Here is a 23,054-nt window from a genome sequence, read left to right as displayed (position 1 = left end):
CGATTCATTTGATGCAATTTTATAGTCACCTGGAAGCTACTTTTTAAAATGTGAGCTAATAATTTAGGCAACTTTCATAGTGAGTGGAGAGAGACAAGGAGCTTCTGTTGGAGTGCACGTCACCCCTTCTGTCTATGCTCACCACTACAGAGCGGGAAAACTGTCTAAAGTATTTAGTATGGATTTTAATCCTCTCTGCTCTACTGTCCCTCAATGCACACCTAAATCCCAGAAGTGAAATGCATCAGGGTTAAGGAGCTGTACTGCTGTAAAATGTGCTGATGTGGAGCAGATGTTGTGAAATGTGCTTCTTTGGTTGTCTGATTTGGGCAAGCAGTGCCACACAAGAAAGGAGAAACATTGAGCAGGCAGTTGCCCTCTCCCTCTACACAGTGCAGTGGTGAAAATAAACATACACTTCAAACTAAAATTGTTGGGGGTTTTGTTTTTTTGGTTGGTTGGTTTTTTTCAGTTAGATATATTTTTTTTCAAGCAAGGAAAAAAAACATCATACCAGACCATTTGCCTTTCTTGGTTCATAAGGAATTTCACAAAACATTTCTGTTGGCAAAGTAGAGGGATGCTGCTACAAGACAAAGGAGCAAATTAGAAAGGTTGCCTGAGGACTGCCTAAGCCTGCACAGCTCTCTGTGACTCTGTCAAATGCTGAATTCAGCCCTCTGGCTTTGATGGCAGGTAAATATATACACCCCTAAGTATGTAGGCAGTATAATCATTATGATCCAACCACACAACTAGATCTTTTCTGTATCTGTTTCTTCTGCCTCTGCAGCCCCTGTTGTATTTACTGAGGTTTTGCTTCTGCCACTCAGCCATACTATTTGTTTTTGTCCTTTCACCAGTTTTCATGTTTTACATGCAAAGCATTTTCTTTGGATCTGCCAGTGCATTGCTCCTTTCAATCTATTTAATAGAAAGTATCAGCCTCTTAGTACATCTAAATGTTGTCTTAAACCTGTAAATGATTCTGCTGTTAAGAGAGAGTTTCTGAGATGCAGCCTGTTTGCAGGGTTTCCTACCTGAAGGCTTGCTAATCTTATTTTTCTGTTTTTTCTACTGAACTGTTTTACATAAGACAATGTCTGAGGGTCCCGCTGAGTATCAAGGAGCCTTCCCAGGTACATACATGAAGGGTAGCCCAAATAAAGCAAGGGGAAGGTTCTGCCTCATACTAATAAACACTGCAGTGCTATCACATGAAATTCCATCCAAAACCCTATTGCCAGTGTCCAGGGGGACTGAGACCCACTGCCCAATATGATCTCAGTACACATATAAATGAAATTAAAACTCCTTCTCCAAAGACTTTTCCTCATAGATTATATTACAGTGTTCAAGGACAGGTTAGATGGGGGTTTGAGCATCCTAGTCTAGTAGAAGGTGTTCCTGCCCATGGCAAGGAGTTTGGAAGTACTTGACTTTTAAGGCCCCTTCCAATCCAAACCATTCTGTAATTATATGCAATCAAACGTAAGGCCAAGAGAGGGCTATCAGGGAGAACAAATATTTCAGTATTTCATTTGTTATCTAATCTCACAAGTTTAGTAATTGCAGGTTCTTGTCAGGTTAAGTGCATCAAAGGCTAGAGGAGCGGTGATGCTGTCACAATAGGGTCATAGCTTCCCCAGTGCTGCATGGTTCTGGGAGTGCATAATGTTGATATCACCTTATCACACAGTAACTCAGATTCCTCCTGTGTTTCTGGGCAGTGCTCTTTGGTAGCGTTTGCTGTGGGCCTGGGGCACAAGCCAGTCCATTTACCTTGAGCAAATTGTAACAGCTTTCTTGGACTGAAAGCACATTTTCAATACCCAGCCTTTATCAAACCATATTAAGAAATATTTCTTCCCTTTAGGGTGGAAAAATGTATAGATTATTTTTCCTTTTATTTAGTTCTCTGTGAACTTGGGACAGTTTCTATTGGTTGGGGACGTTTTTTAGTTTATAAATTTTAAGCAGAGCAATAGGACTTGGAAGTATACTTGGCTGCTAGGGTATGTCTGCACAGCCTTTCGAATGTGGGATCATGCATAATAAAAAAGTTTGTTGGAAAAGAGCTCGCTCATGTTGTGCCATGTGTGTAATCTGAGCAGCACAGATGTGTCAGCCACCCGTGTCACAAAGCCATCACCTACCCCAGCACAGTTGCCCGTATTAAGTGTGCACCTCAGCTTCCAAAACCACAGTATGCTTCTTAGTATCTTACTACTTAACCACTGGTGAGAACAATCCTCTTTCTTGACTGTTATGACCAAGAACAACATAGATATGTATATGGATGTCCATAATCAAGATAAAGACTCAGGATGTTTCCCTTCCAACCACCTACAAAGACCATGACAGATGAAGAGCACAGTCTGTGAAGGATGTGCTCTGTGACCTTTCTCTGCTTTCCTGGGCAAGTGTATGTAGTGTTTCATATCTTGAATGAATTTCTGAGTTTTTTTTAAGAAGTGGCTTACTTTGATCTTCTGAGGATCCTTCTTTCTTAACTTCCAGGGTTTAAGTAGAATGTGAAACTGAATTAATAACATTTACTATCATCAATTTTATTATATATCTTGATTTTACAGTCAACATTTTGTTTTACAAGAGAAGAGGTACAAAAGTGAGCATGAAGACAAACTCTTGACTGATAGTCAGAAGTACCCTATTTGGAAGTATTTGTATGTATCTGTGTTGATGCCTCTAAGTAGTTACATAACAGAGTGCAAATAAAAATATATTTCACCTTATATAAAAATTATGGGTGAGGTCTTGGGTGTGGTCCAGCCATACTCAGTGCAGGCCCTCTATTGCTCTTTCAGAGAAGAGGTTTATGCAGAGATGTTCGAAATTACACCAGCTTGTGTAGCTCCACAAGCATTCTGTGCACTCTGGGTGGTCACTAAAACACATGACATTATAACCCTCTGCCTGTGGGATCATGGAAACCTCAGTCTGCCTAACGGATTGGCAACTGCTGGTGACAACACTGGCACCTCAACACTAGGAGCATCCCTGTAGCAAAGCCTGCTCTGTTCTCTTAGTGTCACTGGCACTGCACAAAGGCACTACAATGGCCACCACAAGTTGGCCTCAGGTATTTGTTTTGTTATAAACACTGCATTTGACTATGCACATGAGACCGCTAAAATAGAAATCAAAGGAAATCAGTGAAACCTGCTGCTTCAGTGTACTATAGCAAGTCTACGCTTGTGAATTGTGCACCACAAGGTATCACCTTTCACCTCAGAAACTGAGGTCAAGAGAGGCTCCTTATTGTGGCAACTGTTTGATGTTTGTTTCTATTCCAGTGGATGCCCAAGTTGTGGCCCGAGGGACCTTTTATAAAAGTTGGAAGGCTTGCACTTACTGCTATATTAAGAACAAAATGTAATCTGAACTGCAATGGTGTTTCCAGTAGGATTTAATGGGGCTATCTAAGTCAGTCTCACTATTTTTAATCCCAGCTACACACTCAGCAGTTCTTACAGATGCTGGCAACCCTTTGAGTGGTTTCTGGTATTTTCTTGGCTCAGCTCAGCCCAGCCATCTCCCCATCAGCTGCTTACTGTGATACCCATTAAAAGGTAAGAAGAACACTGTAAACCATTGCCTGTGTTTTACCTTCTCAGCGGTGCCACAGTTCCTGGGAGAAACATGATTAATACCCTGTGCCACTGGTCAATGTTCCCTTTGGGGAATGTTGCACCAGGGCATGTGTAGCATGCCCTGATTATTTCCTATCCAACCTTCCAGCAGGGAGGAAGCTGAGTCTGATCTGGGCAAATTCTGCCTCTGCTGGAAAGCCTCTTTCTTCTCCGTGGATGCCCCACAGAATTCCTGCTGTCTGCCTCTGGAGAGCTGTACAGGAGGGAGCAAACTAGGGCAAAGCTAGCTCTGTTCAGCTCATTTGCTGAACATGGCCCTGACCCTTCTGAAATAGTATATTTGAATGCGTGTGTGTACAGTATCACACCTTAAATATCATCTCCTGCTATATGCCTGTTAGTATCACAGCAAGGATTTCTGATTATGGACTCGGTACACACCACGCTACTATTTATCACTCTAAGCTATGTAGCCACATCTTTTCCAGCTTTACACACAAATGATGAAAATCTTCAGTATTATGAAGGCCACCCTTTCATGGAACTGCTGTGCTGTTGGTGCAAAGTCTGCAGTCGGTGTGGTCAGGGTTTTGCACACACTGAAGGAGCTGAACTGGCCTGAGATAAGACACAAAAACAAATATTTAGTAATCACTTTGCAAGTACAACAGAATAACTTCACAGTTAAAAGCAATATGAAAGTCAAAGTGCAGGTTACACCTGTGTTTATCAAGCAGATATCTTAGGGTAATTCTCTTTGATCTTGCTGCAGAAATGTAACTTTGGTGTTTATAGGAACAGGAGCAAGTTGGCACAAAACAAAGTAGGATCTGACCTCACAGCATGTCAGTTATGATGCAATATCAAAAATAATTATGAAATAGAAGTAAGATCTTTGGCACAGACTGCAGACCTGCTGCCATTCTGGAAGTTCACCACCTCACTTACTCACCGGTAACCCCTACTGATACAACATAAAGCTCTTGCTATCAATGTCAGATATTAGATGTTTTGCTAATACATCCAGTAAATCTATTTTTTGGGGTTACTTCTGGAAGACACTGTAGACATGGACAAAAGCAAGAGGAAATGATCAGCATCAGTTGCTACGTGGCATGAAAAGCCAGATGCTGATACAGACCCACACAGTTCTGTTTATGATGACTGCAGGGGAGTGAAGCTAGCTTGCATGATCTATCCTAGCCAGTTGATGTAATCTTTTTGGATTCCAGTAAAGCATTTTATACTGTCTCTCACAGGATTCTTGTGGACAAAATGTCCAGCCCACAGCTGGATAAACACATCATGTGTGGGTGGGCAATTGGCTCATGGGTTGAGCACAGAGGGTAATTGTGAATGGAGGAACATCAGACTGGCCACCTGTCACTAGTGGGGTTCTGCAGGGCTCCATCTTAGGCCTGTGCTCTTCAACATCTTCCTAAATGACTTGGACGCAGGATTGGAAGGTATACTAAGCAAGTTTGCAAATGATGCAAAACTGGGAGGAGCTGTTGACTCCCTTGAAGGCAGGGAGGCCCTGCAGAGAGACCTGGACAAATGAGAGGGCTGGGAAATCACCAGCCACATGAAGTTCAACAAGAGAAAGTGTCAGATTCTGCACCTGGGATGGGGCAACCCTGGTATTCATACTGACTGGGGAATGAGACACTGGAAAGCAGTGCTATGGAAAGGGACCTGGGGGTCCTGGTCTATGGCAAGTTGAATGTGAGTCAGCAGTGCCCTGGCAGCCAGGAGGGCCAACCGTGTCCTGGAGGGCATCAGGCAAAGCACTGCCAAGTGGTTGAGGGAGGGGATTTTCCCACTCTGCTCTGTGCTGGGGCGGCCTCACCTTGGATATTGTGGCAGTTATAAGAAATATATACATAAGAAAGATATTCAGCTATTAGAGAGTGTCCAAGGGAGGACAAAAAGATGATGAAAGGCTTCAAGGGGAAGCCGTATGAGGAGAGGCTGAGGGCACTTGGTCTGTTCAGCCTGGAGAAGAGGAGATTGAGGGGAGACCTCATTGCAGTTACAACTTCCTTGTGACGGGAAGAAGAGGCATTGTTCTTTTCTCTGTGGTGACCAGTGACAGGACCCAAGGGAATGGCCTGAAGTTGTGTCAGGGGAAGTTTAGGTTGGATGTTAGAAAAAGGTTCTTCCCCCAGAGGGTGGTTGGGCACTGGAACAGGCTCCCCAGGCAAATGGTCACAGCACCAAGCCTGGCAAAGTCCAAAAAGTGTTTGGACAATACTCTCAGGCACATGGTGTGACTCTTGGGCGCAATCTTGTGCAGGGCCAGGAGCTGGACTCAATAATCCTTGTAGGTCACTTCCAACTCAGCATATTTTGTGATTCTGTCACTCTGTAATACCCAAACAGGAATATATTGCTCTGCCCTCAAAATTAAAGTCCTATCACTTGTCTACTTTGCAGACCAATTTTTCCTTCCTTAAACCTATTGCCACAAACTCAGTCATTTACAGAAATATGTGTTTACTTTGGAAATGTTCTTATCCAAGTATGAGTCCTTGACACTGAAAAGCTGTTCCTGACAGATAAGACATAAGTAATATTGAATCTTTTCTGCTTTCCTAGTATCACTAAAGAACAATTTCAATCTCTGTGAAGGTCCCTGAATCCACATAGAGAGATAGATTATCTTAGTATTTCCTCAGCAGGCCGATGGAGATTTCAGGCCAGTCAGGACTTGGGCTGCTGTTTCCCAGACTCCAGTTTTTTTTTTTCTCATGACAATATTATAGTAATTAGTAATGCTTATCATGTCTCATGCCTCATTCTTTGACAAAGCAAATGGACATAAACAAGCTCAAGCGAAAGGGAAGGATGCCAACCTTGGCATCCTGCATTATCTGTATGCAGTAGGGAGGAAAGTTGCCTGTTTGTTTTGGATTTTTTTAGGTAAAAGCCCGGTCAGATGAAAATCTGGAGGCTGGATTGGTCCTTCCTGAATGCAAGTGAACATGCTCAGTGGGAGGTGCAGGACAGAGAGCAAGACCCAGACCCAGCAACACCAGGGCTATAGCCCAGCTGGAAGCCCCTGAGAAGGACACAGCTACATTGGAGAGATGTCATGACAGTAAGGGGGAAGTCTGCTTTCACTTCTTGTAAATCTATATTAAGTCATGAGGTAGATGCCATACTAATTTTATGTTAGAAAGTTGTCACAGATAAGAGTGGGTAATTACCTGTAATTGTCTTCACAGATAATCTTAAAGTTTCGCTCTTCTAAGATGCTTTTCAACCTCTGAATGGAATGACCTGAGCAGGATTCACTGCAAAGAGAAGACTTTTGTTAGTTGTGTTCCTTGTGTGTACAAAAAGCTCAGCTAAATTCCACACTGTGTCACTGTTTTATTACAGGTAAGATTCTTTAAAGGCTTCTTCACTAATGTGCTGTAAAGCCCTTTGGGTTCATGGAGCTTTGCCTGCCACTGGGCCTTTGCTGGTAGGAACTATGTTTTGTTCAGCTGTGCATCTTGCAGGAAGACATCTGTGTGAAATAACTCAGCTCCATTCAGAGTTCAGTGTGTTTTACAACTGTTGTAGAGCTACAGATGGCTTCCATCCACAGGAGCCCAATATAAGGCTCATTCAAATCTGTGGAAGAACAAAAGGATCAAGTCCTCTGTGTGACAGGGCCAATCACAAAAATCAACAGCTAAGTCCTGGGTAGGAAATAAGATAGGTGGAAACAGATAGAAAACATGGGAGGAAGCAGGCTATGAGCACTGCCTGTTTGACTCAGTCTGTGGGTGCTGCTGCTCTGTTTTGACAAGGGGCTGCTTCAAACACTTCTGCACTGGTAGGAGCTCTAACTCGTCTCTTTCTTTCCCATCCCAAAGGTTACATGGAGCATACAGTCTTTTCATACCTTTGAGATCTTTATCTTTATGCTCAATTTGTGTGGAGTAGCCCAAGGGGCCCTAAAGCTGTACTGAGAGGATTGACAAATGCCATAGGCACAGAGAGAGACACTGCAAAAGAGTTGTTATCTCAGGGTAAAAATCATCTCCTTATCCAGAGCACAGGACACACTTCAGGGCAACAATACAGTACTGGGGTAAATCCTGTTCCTAATATGCAGCATTAGAGGAAAGCACAGCCAGCTCTTTTTTGATCACTAGATTTGCCAGGTTATCAGTGATTCAACACGGAATACAAATCAGAAGACAAAAGGTATGCATATTATTGGAGTTGCCCTCCATCTTTCTCCTTGAAAGTAATTAGAAAATAAAGAGGAAACTGCTGTGAACTTGGTGCAGGAGGAGAATGTGTCAAGTAAGAGGGCACTGTCTTGTTGAAGCTGTTGATGACTTTTCTGATGCTGGGAAATCATGGGACAAAAGATCCCATGCTATGTATGGGAAAACTGATGTAAATATTACTCAATGTGCTTTTCTTCAGCAAACCTCTGTGCAACAGACCACATGAGTAAGCCTGGTGTACTGACCACAGCACAGATGCACACCTGTGAGCTGCGACAGATATGTCAGCTTGTGTGACAAAGAGACACTTCTGGGTGTTTGGGCTAGGGGAGGGGCTGCAGCACTGGAGCTGGTCCTGTGTCAGACAGAGAGGCTGGCTGAGCAAGGGTCCCTGCTGGGTCCACACTCCTTCCTAAGTTGCACTAAATCATCACAGCCTGCTTCCTGACCCATGGCACCAAAGCTGCTGTTTCTGCCATTGAGATCCTTAAGAATGGGAGAAACTGTGGCAGTGCATTATAACCATGAGAGCCAGAGTGCAGGCTATGAAACTGGGGTCAAAGGCACTGAAACTTATGCTTTGTGCTTGAAATGTGGTAGATCTGCAAATGAATCTGATTGGGATGAAAGAGATCACCGAGAAAGGTTCAGATGTGGTTTGAGGTCACTGTTCTGCTATGAACAATTCCATGTTATTGGAATGGGCTGCCCAGGGAGGTGGTGGATTCTCCATCCCTGGAGGCATTTAAGAAGAGACTGAATGTGGCACTTAGTGCCACAGTCTAGTAACTGGGGAGGTAGTGGATCAAGGGCTGGACTTGATGATCTCAGAGGTCCTTTCCAACCCATCTGATTTTATGATTCTATGATTCTATTTAAGCTATACATTTGTTATTAGAAATAACAAAATTATTTAGGTTGTCAGGGACTGCTTGAGATCATTGAATTAGTTAAATGAATATCAGCTAGAGCAGCTGTCCAGGATTCAGTTCTTTTTGAGTATGTCCACAGATGGAGACTCTACAGCATCTCTGAGAAACCTATTCCAGCATTCAAAATTATTGTTATTATACCAAAGATCTGTAGAGCTCAGTGGGGTTGAAAGGAATTTAAAGGTCATGGGACCTCTTGAAAGCAAGGAAAATGTCACTGTGCCTTAGCCATAACTGTTCGGCAGTAGTTACAAAATAACCTCAAGAAAACAACAATACTAATGTTACTTTTTCCAATAAAGCAAGCAGCTTAGGAGGGTAAACGTAGAGCAGGTTTCATGAGTTTAGGACAGTATGACTGTCAGATCTAGGCTGTGCTGTCTACCTTTCACAAGCTGCACATCATTGCGTACTGACCCAACTTACCTTTGAGGTCCACCGATGTCATGCATTAGCCAAATGTGTACTTCAGAGACTTTATCCGGATTTAGGTTAAAGATCTCAATACTTCCAAAGATGCTGTAAGGATGGGACATGAAACAGCAAAATATTCTTATTTGTCTGAGAAAGATGTGGTCCCCAAATAATAGTGATTATTAGTGCTGCTGTTATTCTCAGTGAAAGAACATTATCTCACCAATGGATTTTCATAGACTATTTAACTGCCTTATGGTAAAATATTTTCTCCCAATTCTTATTTTACTTTCAGGAGTACTTTTGAAACTCTCTGCAGACAGAAACAAGCTGAAGTTTTGCCAACTTTAGAGCCTCTTCTCCTGTTCAGTTTCTTGGCTATTGCTTTGGCTTGGTGCCAGGGACATGAACACAGCTGTTCCCCCGACCAGCATATTCTTCATCTTTCAATATTATTCAAGACTGCACTTAGAGCCAGGTAACCCCAGGATGCACTGTCTGGCAGGGTAAAATCCAGTTAGTGCCATGAACCCTTAGAAATGTGTCATTCATGTTTACTGAATAAATAAACTGTAACAATAAAGGTACTTCGTGCAGTAAGAGCACACTGGATACCCCACCCACATGCGCTCTGAAAGATTTCAATTAAAGTCGCTGTGCAGGAGTTAAATGAATCAGCTCTACAACAACCAGTAGTTTAGACCTGTATATGAGTTTTCCAAAATCCATTCTGCACAAGGACTCACTGGCAAAGGCACCCTCACCAGCATATAGGCCCTACAGAGATATGGATGGTTGCATGGTGAGTGAATACCTGCTACTTCTGAAAGCTCCAGCTTCTATTGATCCATTGAGCATCACTTGAACCACACCACATGCTGCTTCTGCAAACTGAACAAAACCAAATGGACATTATACTCTGACACTGCATCCAGTGCTACATCAGACTTGGGGCTGGCAGAAATTACTGTGACTTCATTGATGACATCAGAACTGTCTAATTCAGGTAGCAGATCCAGCCAATATTTTTGCAGACGAAAAAGGTTCTAAAGGCTACATCAAAACTGTGATAAAGCCTCATCAGCCAGCTGTGAATTGAATGAGATTGCATGGGACCAGTCAAAGAGACAAAGGAGTACAGCAACTTTGCTGTCACTGCTGGTTCCAGTTTTTATGGGGCTTTCCAGAGCCCCAGCAGCTACAGCTGTCTGTAGTAACTCAGAATAATCCTCAGACTGCTTTGGCTCAGGCAGTGAGGATGACCCAGAACAGAGATACTACTAGTTTAAGGACATACAAACCGTCACGTATTCATTTTCTTGTGACTCATGCTCTATGTTCTTTTGTGGCTTGGGATTTTCCTCCCTAGACATTTTAGCAAAACTCATCATAGTGTTTTGTTTGATTTGATTTTTAAATTACTGGGTCATATAATAACTGCTCTTTTATTATTTAAAACTCATGCCCAAATATTTAAAGACTACTTAAGTCTATAAAGTATCTGCTCTAGATATACAATCTCTTGGTCAGACAAACAATTTTTAAAAAGCTTAATACAGGTGACTGTAGTTATCAGATCTTCCAAGTGCTCTTAAACAATGTGGCTCAAACTCAGATCTTGACAGTTCAGAAGTTGCAGGGAAGTTTCATTATGTCTAACTTTCTAATGTAATGAGTTTTAGCGGATCTTAAATTTATTTGGGTTAGGAAGCCTGCAGTTGAGATACCTGACTCTGTATGTTGATTTTATCCCTCCCAGACTTTGGAACTAGGGAGAATGAATGAGAACATAGAAACCATTTTAGCATTGGAAAAATTATGCACACTAGTTTCCCCACAAAGCAATTAGTTATTTTACAGTGAGTAAATTTTTTCTTACGTACACGAGAACTGAAGCATACAGGAATGCTTGTTTTCCACCTGGGCAGTCATCTACTAAACAGTCATACCAAGAGTGCAGCCTTGAGAGACATGTAAAATTAAAGTGATACAGGACATCAGGTTTTTCTCTGGCAGTTTCCTGTAAAGTGCTGATTTGACAAAGCCAGGCTAATTGCTTAACTGGGACTAGCAGGATCTTGTTCATGTGACAGGAGCTGGCATGATCATATGGGTGGCGACATTACAGGAACCTTGCCAGATACTGATGGGGGAGGATGTGCCCTTCGGATTTATTCCAGGAAGGTGCAAGGGGATTCTCAGCTGCTTTGAAAATTTCTGTGGCAATCTGGGCACTGCTCTCCACATTACCATGCTAAAATGTATTTCACTGTAGCAATTTCATTCCTGTGATTTAATTAAGGTGGTGATAGTTTTAATTACAAGCATTATTTGCAGAGCCTCAGCAGTCTGCCAAGGGTTGTTCTAGACGCTGGCACTCAGTCTCCATCCACAAATAAGAATGCCCAAACTGCAGTGACATTAAATATCGTAGGTAAAATGTGGAACCTTGGAAACACATATTTCCAACACCATGATTTTTAGCACCCAGAGCTAAAGCTCTTGTGAACTTCTACAATTCTATTTTTTAAGTCCAATCTGCAAACTCACATTTTTTGGCAGTGGCAGGAACTTAATGCCTTTCAAGACTCTTGGATTCGTGAAGATTTATTCTAGATCTTACCATCTTGGATGCCATTTTCCAGAACACGGAGCTGGGGTTGCTCTCACATTCACTTCGTTTTGGACAAGATTCATAGTTGATTCCTGAGAAGATGTTTATAGAATAGCTAGGGTTAGAATGAATATTGTTGGTGTTTATATGGCTTTGCCAGTTGATTAACAATGGCAAAAAGATTTGCCTACTACCAATGAAAGAGGCTCCTTCCATGAGGAAAGGGCTCTGGGGGAAAAGGAATTTGCATGTGTTCAAAGGTCTTCCATTTCACACACGTTTCAGGGAGAAACCTGCAGACCCCATATGACAAATGATTCTCAGAAAACTGAGAAGGGAAAACACAGTCCCAAATGTGAGAAACAGGCTGGCTCTTTGACAAACACTGCATTGAAAAATTAAACTTTGTCCAACATTTCCGGTAATTCCATCCCGGTTCAAAGGTTGCTAGCCTTAAGCACCAACCAAGCATTCATGTGGGCAGCAATACCCCCAGGGAACCCGAATACTGCTTCGACACTTTGACTGGCCTATGACCAGGTCCTTTTTGAATGACATTCCTGTTTTGCAATTTGTACCAGTGAAGTCAAAGGGAGGAAGCAAGCAAACTAGGTAAGGAGGGATAGACGTGACTGTTAGTCCAAGCAGCAACTTGGTGTTAAAATAATATCTAAAGTTGTAGTTTTTAAATTAGGTTGAGAAATCAGTATTATTTTCAGTTTTCCATAACAGGGGACAGAAGCGCAGTTAAGGTTTTAAACGAACTCACCAGAAAATAACGTGAAAAAGATTGTGTTTAGGCGTAGATACATGAAAGAAAATCTGTAATTCTCGTCTTTCTATTTGTTTTGCAAAAAATAAGACATTACCTGGGGCAGAGGGGTCTCCACACCATGAAATCCTATCAGCCATATACCCCAACAAGGTGTCTTCCAAGGTAAGGAAATTTTGATTGGATTTTGTATAACGATGAACAAGGTCATTTGTCTTGCTCCAAAACAGTGACTGTGAAAAAAGGTACAATGTCTGATAAGTGATAGTTTTACTAGAGCTGGTCAAAACCTTTTCCTGGAGAAAACAAAAAAGTTCATGATAATGAAGGAGCTTTAGTTTTTACTGAAATGGGGTGAGATCACCTTAGCAGGTCAGTTCTTACTTGTGCAGCCCATGCTCCCAAATCCAAAATATTTTTGGGTGATTTTTTTTGTGGACATGCTCAGCTTGTGAAGCATTTTGAAGGAAAGGTTTTGATTAGTTCTCAAAGGATATATGTCCAATTTGTTGTCTGTTTTTGAGCTGTGCATGGAAGAGCAACTTCTTGGAAGCAGCATCCCTCTAACAGCATGATCGCATGCTCCTTACAGAGAGCCATATGCTCAGGGAACAGGGACATCTCCGTCACTTCACCAGGATGACCCTTGAGGCAAGCCTTATGCAGGGATGATTCCCAGAGATAGGAATCGACAGAGTTTGGAGTACGGAGTATGGACAGGATTACTGGGGTCAAGAGGTAATAACTGCAGGACTATTGCAGTAAGTGCAAAAGCAAAATATCATCCTCATCAACCTACAGACCCTCACAATTGTTATGGACATGATCCCATCACTCAGAGCACAACAGAGACATGGCATCCCGCTGCAACTGAACTTTTCCAGCCCACCGTGCATTGCGATGTTACCTTGTTACAGGGTATGGGATGACTTGCTAACTCCATTAAAGGCTGATAATCTTCTGATGTGATATTACAGGGATTCTTGTAAATGAATGCATCTTTTAATGATTCCCATATTTTTAGGCAATCCTTATCTCTGCAAAAAGATTGAAACATAGTTAACTAATGTTTATGAGTATTTATGTCTGTGAAACGTTCTCCTGTTATGGTCAAACACTACGGATCAGATATTAAAAGAATTCCAACTATGCTCAGGCACCAAATACTTTATCCATTACAAAAGCAGAGTATCTTTAGCAAATTAAGTATGAACTGAGGAATGAACAGTTCCAAAACATCTTTTTCTTTTTCAAATTACTGTTTATTGCAATATCTGAATGTCATCTATGTTTTTATCTGTTAAAAAGAGCAATGCTTATATCACATAACCAAAAGACCAAATTTCTTGATTATTCATACCAAATCATGAGAAACAAATGGCTTCTCGGACTATAGCTTGTACATTTTAAAAGTATGGCCAAAGGATACTGTCCCTTCAGGTACAACAAGCCAAAAATACGTCACATGTCTCCCTGCAAAGGATTTGACCTTACAGAAATAATATCTATAATTTTATCTAACACAAAAGCAAGGGTCTAGCTGTTTTGGACCTGAGGTTATTTTTATTTATGTACTAATTTTCAGCTATTGACTTTACTGGAGCCACAGCTGATTTGCACAGGTATATCCAAGAACCACATCAGATGCTTGGTCTCCGTGGGTTTTTTCGATCTCCTGCTGATCCTCCACTGTGTTACAGGTTCTAATCCCTTGGCTCTCCATGGCATTGAGTCAGAGGAATTCCACTGAATTTACATGAGGGATCTGCTTCACGCCCCACACGACTGTCATCTCAGCCTACACTTGTTTCTTAAGATGCTGCTTTGCCAGCCTAGGAAGTAAAGCACCTCTCTGCTCACAGAAGCAGGGCTCCTTTGGTACTACCAGAAGGAAATCTCTTGCACAGTGTGGACAAACAATCATATCTCCGTACTGAAGAAGTGCCATGGGGCTGCACCATAAAAAACATTTTGGATGGCTCAGGACATTTGCTTTCTTGTTCTTGAGGTAATGAATGAAAACTCTGCACTTTTAGAATTCATAATTATTGTCTGTCTAGTATATATTCTCAGGACTGTCTCCCATGTGTGTACTTCCCTTCCTCTTAAGTTCCCAGAGTTTCAGTGGCACATGGAGAGCCTGCCCCTCACATTACAGCAGGGACAATAATGCAGTGATTCTGCATCCTCCTCTTCCCCATTTTTATGTAAATTTAAAAAGCTGACTCCATCATCCTAGTGTCTGCATGTCTCTATAGAGCTCTTTTGACCATCTTTGAGTCATCCACTCTTTCTTCACCGTTTGCAATCACCTCCCACTGTGTTCCCACTAAGAGTCATTTGAACAATGGACTCTGTCTTGTGTGGAGAAACTGATGCCTTCAGAGCACTGATTGATTAGTACTTGACAGACACACAGCTGTAGGCTTTGTTACCAGTTGGTACTCAGGTAACATGTAGGATGTGGAATCTGATTAGTCTTGAAAATAGTCCTTGAGGAATTAAGAAAAACAGTAGTAACTCATTGAGGATTTCCAAACATTTCCAAGTTAATCAGTTGTGTGATCTCATTCCTACTGCTGAACTTGATCATGATTTTGACTGAGTGCCTACTTGAGGATCAGAGGGGAAACTGGAATGCAGAGAGCTGAGCTGCTTGTATTACATGAGTCACGCCCAGACTGGGGGACTCAGAACCACTTCCTCACTATCTGGACATAAACTGTCTCCTTCCCTTCCTATGTTTATGGAAAACAAGCATCACACATTAGAGGAGGCTAAACTCTGTCTGTGTCCAGAAGAAAGTGAGAGCACCTAACAGCACCAAATACCAGAGGGGAGTGCCTCTGTTAGACCCACTAAAGGGGTTTGGGGCAGGATCATACCAGGAAGGACCAGGCAATCCACAGCATGATGTCCCAGGCCTTTCCTCTCTTTTGCCTTTTTATAGGCAGTTAAAAAAAAAATCTAATATAATGTTATATATGATATTGGTTATTGGGAGGTCATCCCACCAAGGTGGCTACAGAGCAAGTTTCCATGTTCCAACTTCTTTGAGTCCTCCTCCGAAAGGTCAGTGGTGGATATGCTCTCATCTCTCACTGGGGGCAGTCAAGTGCAGCATGCATACAGAGCTCTATCTGGGCACAGACCCACTGAACTTGATGACTAAAAACGATCTTGTGTACTGCCACAGTGGAACACAGACAGAGCCTGGGGGCAGGGACATGGTACATCAGCCTGAAGGCTGGAGCCAAATGGCCAGCCAAGGCAGCTCTGGTGCATCCCAAATTTCCTTTCATGACATGCCAGTCTATTACAGGGGCACCTCCAGCTGTATTAGAGGCCACACCTCTTGTTTATATGAACCAAATTTACTTACAGGTAAGTAAAGACGAATAACAATGATGATTTTTTACAGGGCTATTGTCTTTTATCCAAGAGCCTAAATGCATTTTCAGTTATAGTCACTGTAGAAATAAGAAGCCAAACTGCAGGTGCTGTAGGAAGCAGAGTCATTGCTTTGCTGTTACACTCTCATGTCAGTCAGAATTCACGTTTTACTTAGCAGGATTTAACTTGTATTAAATTTTCTCCTGGAGGAACCTTTCTCTGGCTGCAGAGTGCAAATAACTGATAGAGACAATACTCTAAACTTTGGTACTTTATTTTGGGGCTAGGAAGTTGTAAATACTTCTCCCTGCCAAAAAGGATTACAACACAGCCACACTCAATCAGTCAAAGGAGAAGGCTCTTGCTGATCAAGGGGTGACATTAGAGAATAGGCAGCTCTCCCCTTCACTCTGCACAGTCAATGGTATCATAAAGATAATTTGTAGGGCTTGGCTGTAAGCTCAGGTACATCTCACAGACACTTATATGGCTCGCACTTTTGATTTGTCCTCCTGGCAGGGCTTTTTTTTACTTTTTTTTAAAGCTACTCCTGAAACCTGTTATGTGTAGCAGTGCTAACAGCCACAGGTGACAGCTGGGTACCTGTTGATCTATACTTTCATATTGCAAACTTTTTAAAATTTTTTAAGATTGGTCTCAGAAGACAAAATATTTTTCAAGGAACCATAAATAAACCTGGTGGGTTTGGTTTTTTTTTTTATTATTTCCAAGCAGAGAGGTAAGTGATAGACACAGTACATTTCTGCTGCTGGACTTAAGTCATGGCCATGTGAGGCACAAAGTAACAACCATTGAGGTGATTCATGATCCTACTGAGACAGATTGCTGAGTCACAAATCCAAAGCATCAGTTTTCTAGCCTATCAAGACACCAAACTCATCACTGGATGATTTGTGTCGATGTCACTAATACCTGAGAGGAGTCTTTATCCACAGTCCTGGCAGAGCTGGGCCAATTTGTTTGTTTAATGTCATAGAAGTTGGTAGGGTTTGGCCTTCAAATGGAGGAAGGTCTTCTACAGCTGGTAATCAACAGGTACTGTTAATTGTATATATATATATAATGACCAGTCTTCGTGAACGAAGAACCGGGGAAGGTCTTTACACCTTCCAGCCTGCGCATTGGATTTTTTTAGGTAGACACAGTGTGCGCGGAACTGAGCCCACCCTTTAATCCTGAGGTTCATCTGCCGGGGCCAAGCGAGCTTGGACGGTGGCAGCAAGGTCCTCAGGACGTAGATGGATTGCCTTACAGGGCTAGCGAGCTCCATCTGCCCGGGGAGTGTCCTGACCGGGAATCGAACCCGGGTCTTGGCAGTGACAGCGCCTCAACCACTGCACCACCAGGGACACTCAACTGTTAATTGTACCACACAGAAGAATGATAAGGCATGAAGATGGGCTTTTATGGAAACTAGGCAATTTCAGCATTGTTTTAGAAATCAAAATACAGATCTTCAGTGTAAAAAAATACATACAGAAGCTAAACAGCCATTTGCTTTTGCTGTCCTCACCTATCAACATACAATACTATCAACGTGTATTTTTACAACTGAATAAAAATAATTCATTGATTTGCCATTGGAAAGCTATTTCTCAGATATGAAACACAAGTTTTGCCTCACATCCCAAAGAGATTACCAGTCACACAGAACTGTGATTTTATTTTCTATTAAAAAAAAAAAAAAAAAAAAAGCACTGAAAAGACTTTATGACCTGCTAATCCCAACTCCAGGAAGATATGTCATTCTTTCCAGCCTCACTGTTGAGGTAGACTCTGTTAATAAAGTTTCACCTGACCCTTTTTCCATCACAGAAAGAAAATATTTGTCTGGTGTGCAGCATTTAACTTGCACAGAGCAGAGGTAAGGGCAGAAACCTGTTGAATCTCTGGGCCTCCTGAAAACAATATGAGAAGTTTTCTGGCATGTGGTATGCTAAAAATTCCAGCAAGAAGAGCTTCAGGTTGAAACAGGAAGATATGCCTTGCCAAAAAAATGCCTGAGAAACAAACTATCCTGTTAAGGCTGCTACCAACTTCTAAGCCACAAAATGTGCGGATTTCGGGGTTTTTTCTGCATTTACAAAAGAAAGGCTGCAAAAGAGATCCTCAGTCTACCAGTTAATTAAATTATACTAATTCAGATAATTCGGAGCCCATGGTGATTACTCTTATGTCCCACGCTGCTATGCGGTTCAAGTGCTCTCTTCCTCTGGTTTTTGTTTGTGTATTTTGGGTTGTATGCTAACTAATTCTGCATCCTATCTGCATATATTATCCCTTTATGCATAATGGATTTCTTCTTTTGAGGCTAACTTCATTTATGCTGAAATATTTAAGGTCTTTTATTCTACTACAGACTCTGAAATATTTACTCCAAATTCAGTGATAAATAACATAAATATACTCTGTGTTTAAATTTTTCAGTTTTCTTTTTTTTTTTTTTTTTAATTAATAAAGTTTGGGAAATGTGAAATAATAGCAGACTTAGATTTAACATGAAACCTGTTGTAAACTTGAAACCTGTAACTCTTTCTCTGGAAAACAAGGATTGAAGAGCTTGCCTTAGAACCTTTTGGAGACAGAGACTCTACCCTGAAGTCAGTATAGCATCAAATAAAGGTTGGGATACAAAAAACCATTAAAATTAAATTTCCTTGTTAAATCCAAATGTTATACATACTGCAAAGCATATCCTCCATTTGTCCTTACATTTGGGTAGAAGTTGCATTTTCCAATAAATTTGAGTATTTCTATCCATTTGCTTTGTATATGAATATCACATTAATCTATCAAATGAAAGCTAGGGCCAAGAATATTTCCATTATCATCTATCCCAGCAGCCAAATTTTAACGTGCATATTAGAAAAATGGACAGCTTCTGCATCATTATTTCTTGCATATCAATACACTGGTCTGGCTAACCTTGAAAGAACATCTTTATGCTGAAAGGAATAGGATGGCATTGAGCTAGCTGGTAACTACTGTTCTTACAGATCTTTTTTTCTTTGTTTGCAATTTTTCTTTATTTTTCCTTAACTGGACATGACAGAACAAATTTATCCCCACTTGAAATCAATTTCATTGGTATAATATCAAGGATAAGTTTCATCCCTGCTAATTTCAGTTACACCATGAACTTGTTTTCAGTTCAGCACTGGACTGACAGTGGGTGCTTAAAATATCTTAAGAAGGGCTTTTCCTTGGGCTATGTTGCCTCTAGTTTTCTGCTTAGAAATTTGAGAAAGACACTTGAAGTGTGGGACCTATTGAAAATTTACAAGTGAAGAACAACTTCCAGGCTTTATTCTGGAGAACTCAATCAACTCTGCCCATGTTTTTCAAATCACCCTCCCAGGCAGAAACACTTCCTTGGCGAGATCTGTTCTCCCCTGCAATCAATAGCAGCTTTTCCAAGGTCCAGAGTTTTATTTGTTAAACATTTCAATGTCTTTAGGCCACACGGAGATTTTAATTGTGGCCCTGTGGTGAGGCTCTGAAATTACAGCTGGGAACAATTCCCTGAGCCCATGAACCCAGCCTTTGCAGGGATCAAACCTCCGCAATTTGTAAAAGAAAATCCTTCTGGTTTGCTACCGCCACTAGCCAAAACAGGGATGAACCTCAGCACTCAGACATCTGACTCTTTAGAAAAAAGTCAGCAAGATGTTTGTGGTCATAACAAAGCAACTTGAAGGCATAAAACCAGTTCACACTCTTCTGAGAGTTTAAGGCACTCTCTTCACCTGTAAAGGCCCAGACATCTCAGGAGAATGAATATCAAAGGAACTAAATGGTATTACAACATTTCTGCATTTAACAAACCCCATCTTTGCCTGTATCAATTTATCCACTGCATTTAAGTAAACTGTGATGGCTGCAGACAGTGTTGCAATTCACACACCCATATTCAGTCTGTTTTTTCATGTGAGCTTATGAGTAGCACTGTCTTCATGGTGTCAAAAATTATGCAAGGGGCAGTAACTTTATGTCTGTGTTGAGAGGAAATCCTCTGAAACCCAGAATAATTTTGCTAACTTTTTTGCCTTAAATATTTCTGCTTTTTTCTTCAACTTTCCCCCAGCCTTGCCATGTGTTTGTTGGAGCATGGTGCTAGTAACACCACGGTTGTGGGTTCAGTCCCTGTATGGGCCATTCACTTAAGCGTTGGACTCCATGATCCTTGTGGGTCCCATCCAGCTCAGAATATTCTGTGATTCTGTGTCTCACTGCTGCTTTGGAGCAGGTTTTTTTTTGAGCTTCTGCCAAGCACAGCCCAGGCAGCTGTGGTTGGAATTCTCTGCAGTCAGCTTGAGCTTGGAGCTAAAATCAAGGAGAACACTGCCATCTCGTGGGAGAAGGGACTTTTCAGGAGCAGCAGCTGAGTTCAACCCCGAGGGTGTGCAGTCAGTCCTTCATGTAGATTGACGGCCCGACCCATTCCAGAGCAGGGAGTTCGAAAATGGGGATGTGCATACAACGGATCAGCTTCCTTCCTATTATTGTAGCACCTGAACCCTCCCACCAGGTATCTTTGTCCTAAAAATTAGGCAGATGTAAATTAAGAGAGGCCAGCCAAAACACTGTAATCACTGAGCATTTGAGGACACTATTGTCTGCTGGTTTTAGCATTAGGATAACAGGGGGAAAATTAGCAAGGTAAAAGATGAGGGAAAAACCCAGACCTGTCAATCTCGGAGTTTTCAATAAGCACTGGCCTCTCTCTACCCATTTAGTTTAATTATTGCAAATGCTATGGTCTACCACCATAACATTTATGGTAACTGACTTTTTTTTCAACATGAAAATGAAATTACATGCTTGATTTCTTTTGGCAGCTTGATTTTGTAAGTATTGCTTTCTGCTAATTAAATAGTTCAAAAGCCAGTAGAGAAAGCATTGGTGGAACTGACTGGGGATAGAGACAGAGATACAGAACCCTGCCTCAGAGAAAGGTAACTTCTGGAAAGGTTGCCTGTAGGCAGAGCAATTAAATTCCACATGGCAAAGATGGGGAGCCTGGAGGTCTAGAAGAAGTACTAGGTGGTTTGCTGCTGGGTGCACCTCAGGGCTCTGCATGTTCCTGTACGAGAATGACCTGGAACAAAGGAGAGCTCCTCATCACACAGGTCCTTCACCTTCACCTTCGGCAGCAACAAGAAGATTTTAAAGGCATGAGTATTTGTGGCTTTGGTTTATAGCTCCTAGAGTATTTTGTGCAAGTCAGGAATTGATGCTCCAGGACAACACTAAGCCTTATCACCCTTCCGGGAAGGGCTGAGCCAAGAGGTGGCAGCTATAAACCAGTGAAGAGTTCATCTACATAAGCAGATTTTTTCGCTGGCTGGATTTCAGCCTCCCTGGGTGAAAGAACAAGCTGCTTAAGCAGATGGTGTTTTCAGAGATGCTCTGAAGTGGGACAGAGCCTCCAGAAGGGCAGAAGTCTCACCTGGACTGCATTTTGACAGAGGGTCATAGTTGGTCTACATTTTAAACTTCCAAGTGAGGGTTGTGTCATCAACAGATATAGAGGGAAAAAATTTAAGCTGGCAACCTACCCTTTGACTAGAAGTAGTATTTTTAGTAGAGTTTTAATGTTATTATTAAACTTGGAAAAACACTTAGACAACAATGATTTAAATAAAAATATGTTAAAGCAGGGAAATGCTCCATAGCTTAATGCAGCTTCATTTTTTTCTCCCATAACATGAATTTGCACAGTTTTTGGTTTTTTCTTCTTATAGAACTAGAGCTGCTGCAATGTAGCATAAATGCAGTAAGTCAGGAGAAGTCCCTGCTTGAAGTGTGATGTGTGTTAGCAGGACATGGACAAGGGAACAGATTAGAGATTTAATATAACTGTAAGTGAGCTCCTTGCCAATACTTTATTTTGGTATCTTTTCCTGGAAAGACAGACTGCATCTTTAGCATATTTTTACCCTTGGACGCTTGAGATAGACTTTCATTTGACCCTAGAGGGAAAAAGGGTCTATTCCTCCTATCCCTATGTATAAGCAGAGTTATATTTCTCCATGGTGCTCTGAGGTGTTAAACAGTTCTCGAGTTTTAACCATACCTTAGCAATGACAGCTGAACAACTCTACCCCTGAATATGTTTTTTTTTACTGACATCTCTAGAGATGTTATAGGAGAACTGAAGCACGGAAAGATGAGAGGGAACAAGATCCTCCCCCCCACCTTTGAGCAACAAGCTCATAAAACCATTTAATAATTTCGGTCCTAGGGTGGTGCTATAATTTAGACAGCCACAAGACACTGTCTCATAGAGCCAATTCTATAAAATCAGTAAACAAGAGAGCAGGCAAAGAACAGGCAACTAACTGACTGTGCGTGACCAAATAGCTGCAAAACGTTGCAGTGGAAAACTAAGCTGAACAGTATTTCATCAACAAATACTTCTAATTAATGTGTAGAAGGCCAGTGCAGACAAAATAATATTCTCTCTAGTATGTGGGATTAAATCCAAAGGAGACTTTCCCTGCAAGGAGATTTTAATATATAATGGTGGCGTAATGGTGGTGGAGTATGTGTAGGTTAATCCAAATGTGAAATTTCACTCCAAACTATTTTAAATATTACAGAATCTTTCAGTAAAAACCACTAAATTTCTAACCCCTGTAAAATAAGTGTAAGAAGTTTAAGTATATGAGAAATATATAGTATTTGAATAATATTTTTATATGATAATAACTCATTATAGACAACTAACAGGTGAGTTCACATGACTGCCAAAGTGAGAGAAAAATTCAGATCTGAACAGCATTTCCGTACCTCAGAAGCACATTGATCCATGGAGAATGGAGAAGTGGCAACATATCTTTTGAAATCTCCCTCTTAAATTTGCAGGATGCTGAGACCTTTGGTTGCTGTTGTCAGTGGAGTTACAGCATGGGAGGGTAGATTTTCTGCACAGAACTGAGTATGAGGTTTGCTCAAAACTGAGTGGCCTTTCACAGCCTGGCATTGGTGTTTATACTCCAGAAGAGCAGAAATAAATATGTTGGTGAGTAATTATCTCAAGAACAAATAAATGACAGCTACCCA

At 41.5% G+C, this 23,054-nt stretch overlaps 1 protein-coding gene across 1 annotated transcript in view; it reads right to left on the bottom strand.

Annotated features, from left to right (window-relative positions):
- Nucleotides 1-2,554: 2,554 nt before the first annotated feature.
- The window catches only part of LOC114061141 (ADP-ribosyl cyclase/cyclic ADP-ribose hydrolase 1-like), a 26,827-nt gene continuing 6,327 nt past the window's right edge, over nucleotides 2,555-23,054 (bottom strand). The window contains exons 2-8 of the mRNA XM_027891254.1: nucleotides 13,483-13,612; nucleotides 12,673-12,808; nucleotides 11,813-11,895; nucleotides 10,004-10,080; nucleotides 9,202-9,294; nucleotides 6,824-6,910; nucleotides 2,555-4,232 (exon numbers count right to left, since the gene is read on the bottom strand). Coding sequence (XP_027747055.1) covers nucleotides 4,151-4,232; nucleotides 6,824-6,910; nucleotides 9,202-9,294; nucleotides 10,004-10,080; nucleotides 11,813-11,895; nucleotides 12,673-12,808; nucleotides 13,483-13,612 — 688 coding nt within the window. The 3' untranslated portion in view covers nucleotides 2,555-4,150. The remainder of the gene's footprint in view (nucleotides 4,233-6,823; nucleotides 6,911-9,201; nucleotides 9,295-10,003; nucleotides 10,081-11,812; nucleotides 11,896-12,672; nucleotides 12,809-13,482; nucleotides 13,613-23,054) is intronic.

Source organism: Empidonax traillii, unplaced genomic scaffold (genome assembly GCF_003031625.1).
Source record: "Empidonax traillii isolate 1590-97213 ecotype Southwest subspecies unplaced genomic scaffold, ASM303162v1 scaffold312:size2399984, whole genome shotgun sequence".
Classification (NCBI taxonomy): domain Eukaryota; kingdom Metazoa; phylum Chordata; class Aves; order Passeriformes; family Tyrannidae; genus Empidonax; species Empidonax traillii.
The sequence above is the reverse complement of the archived record's forward strand: the minus strand, read 5'-3'. Positions and strand labels throughout refer to the sequence as shown.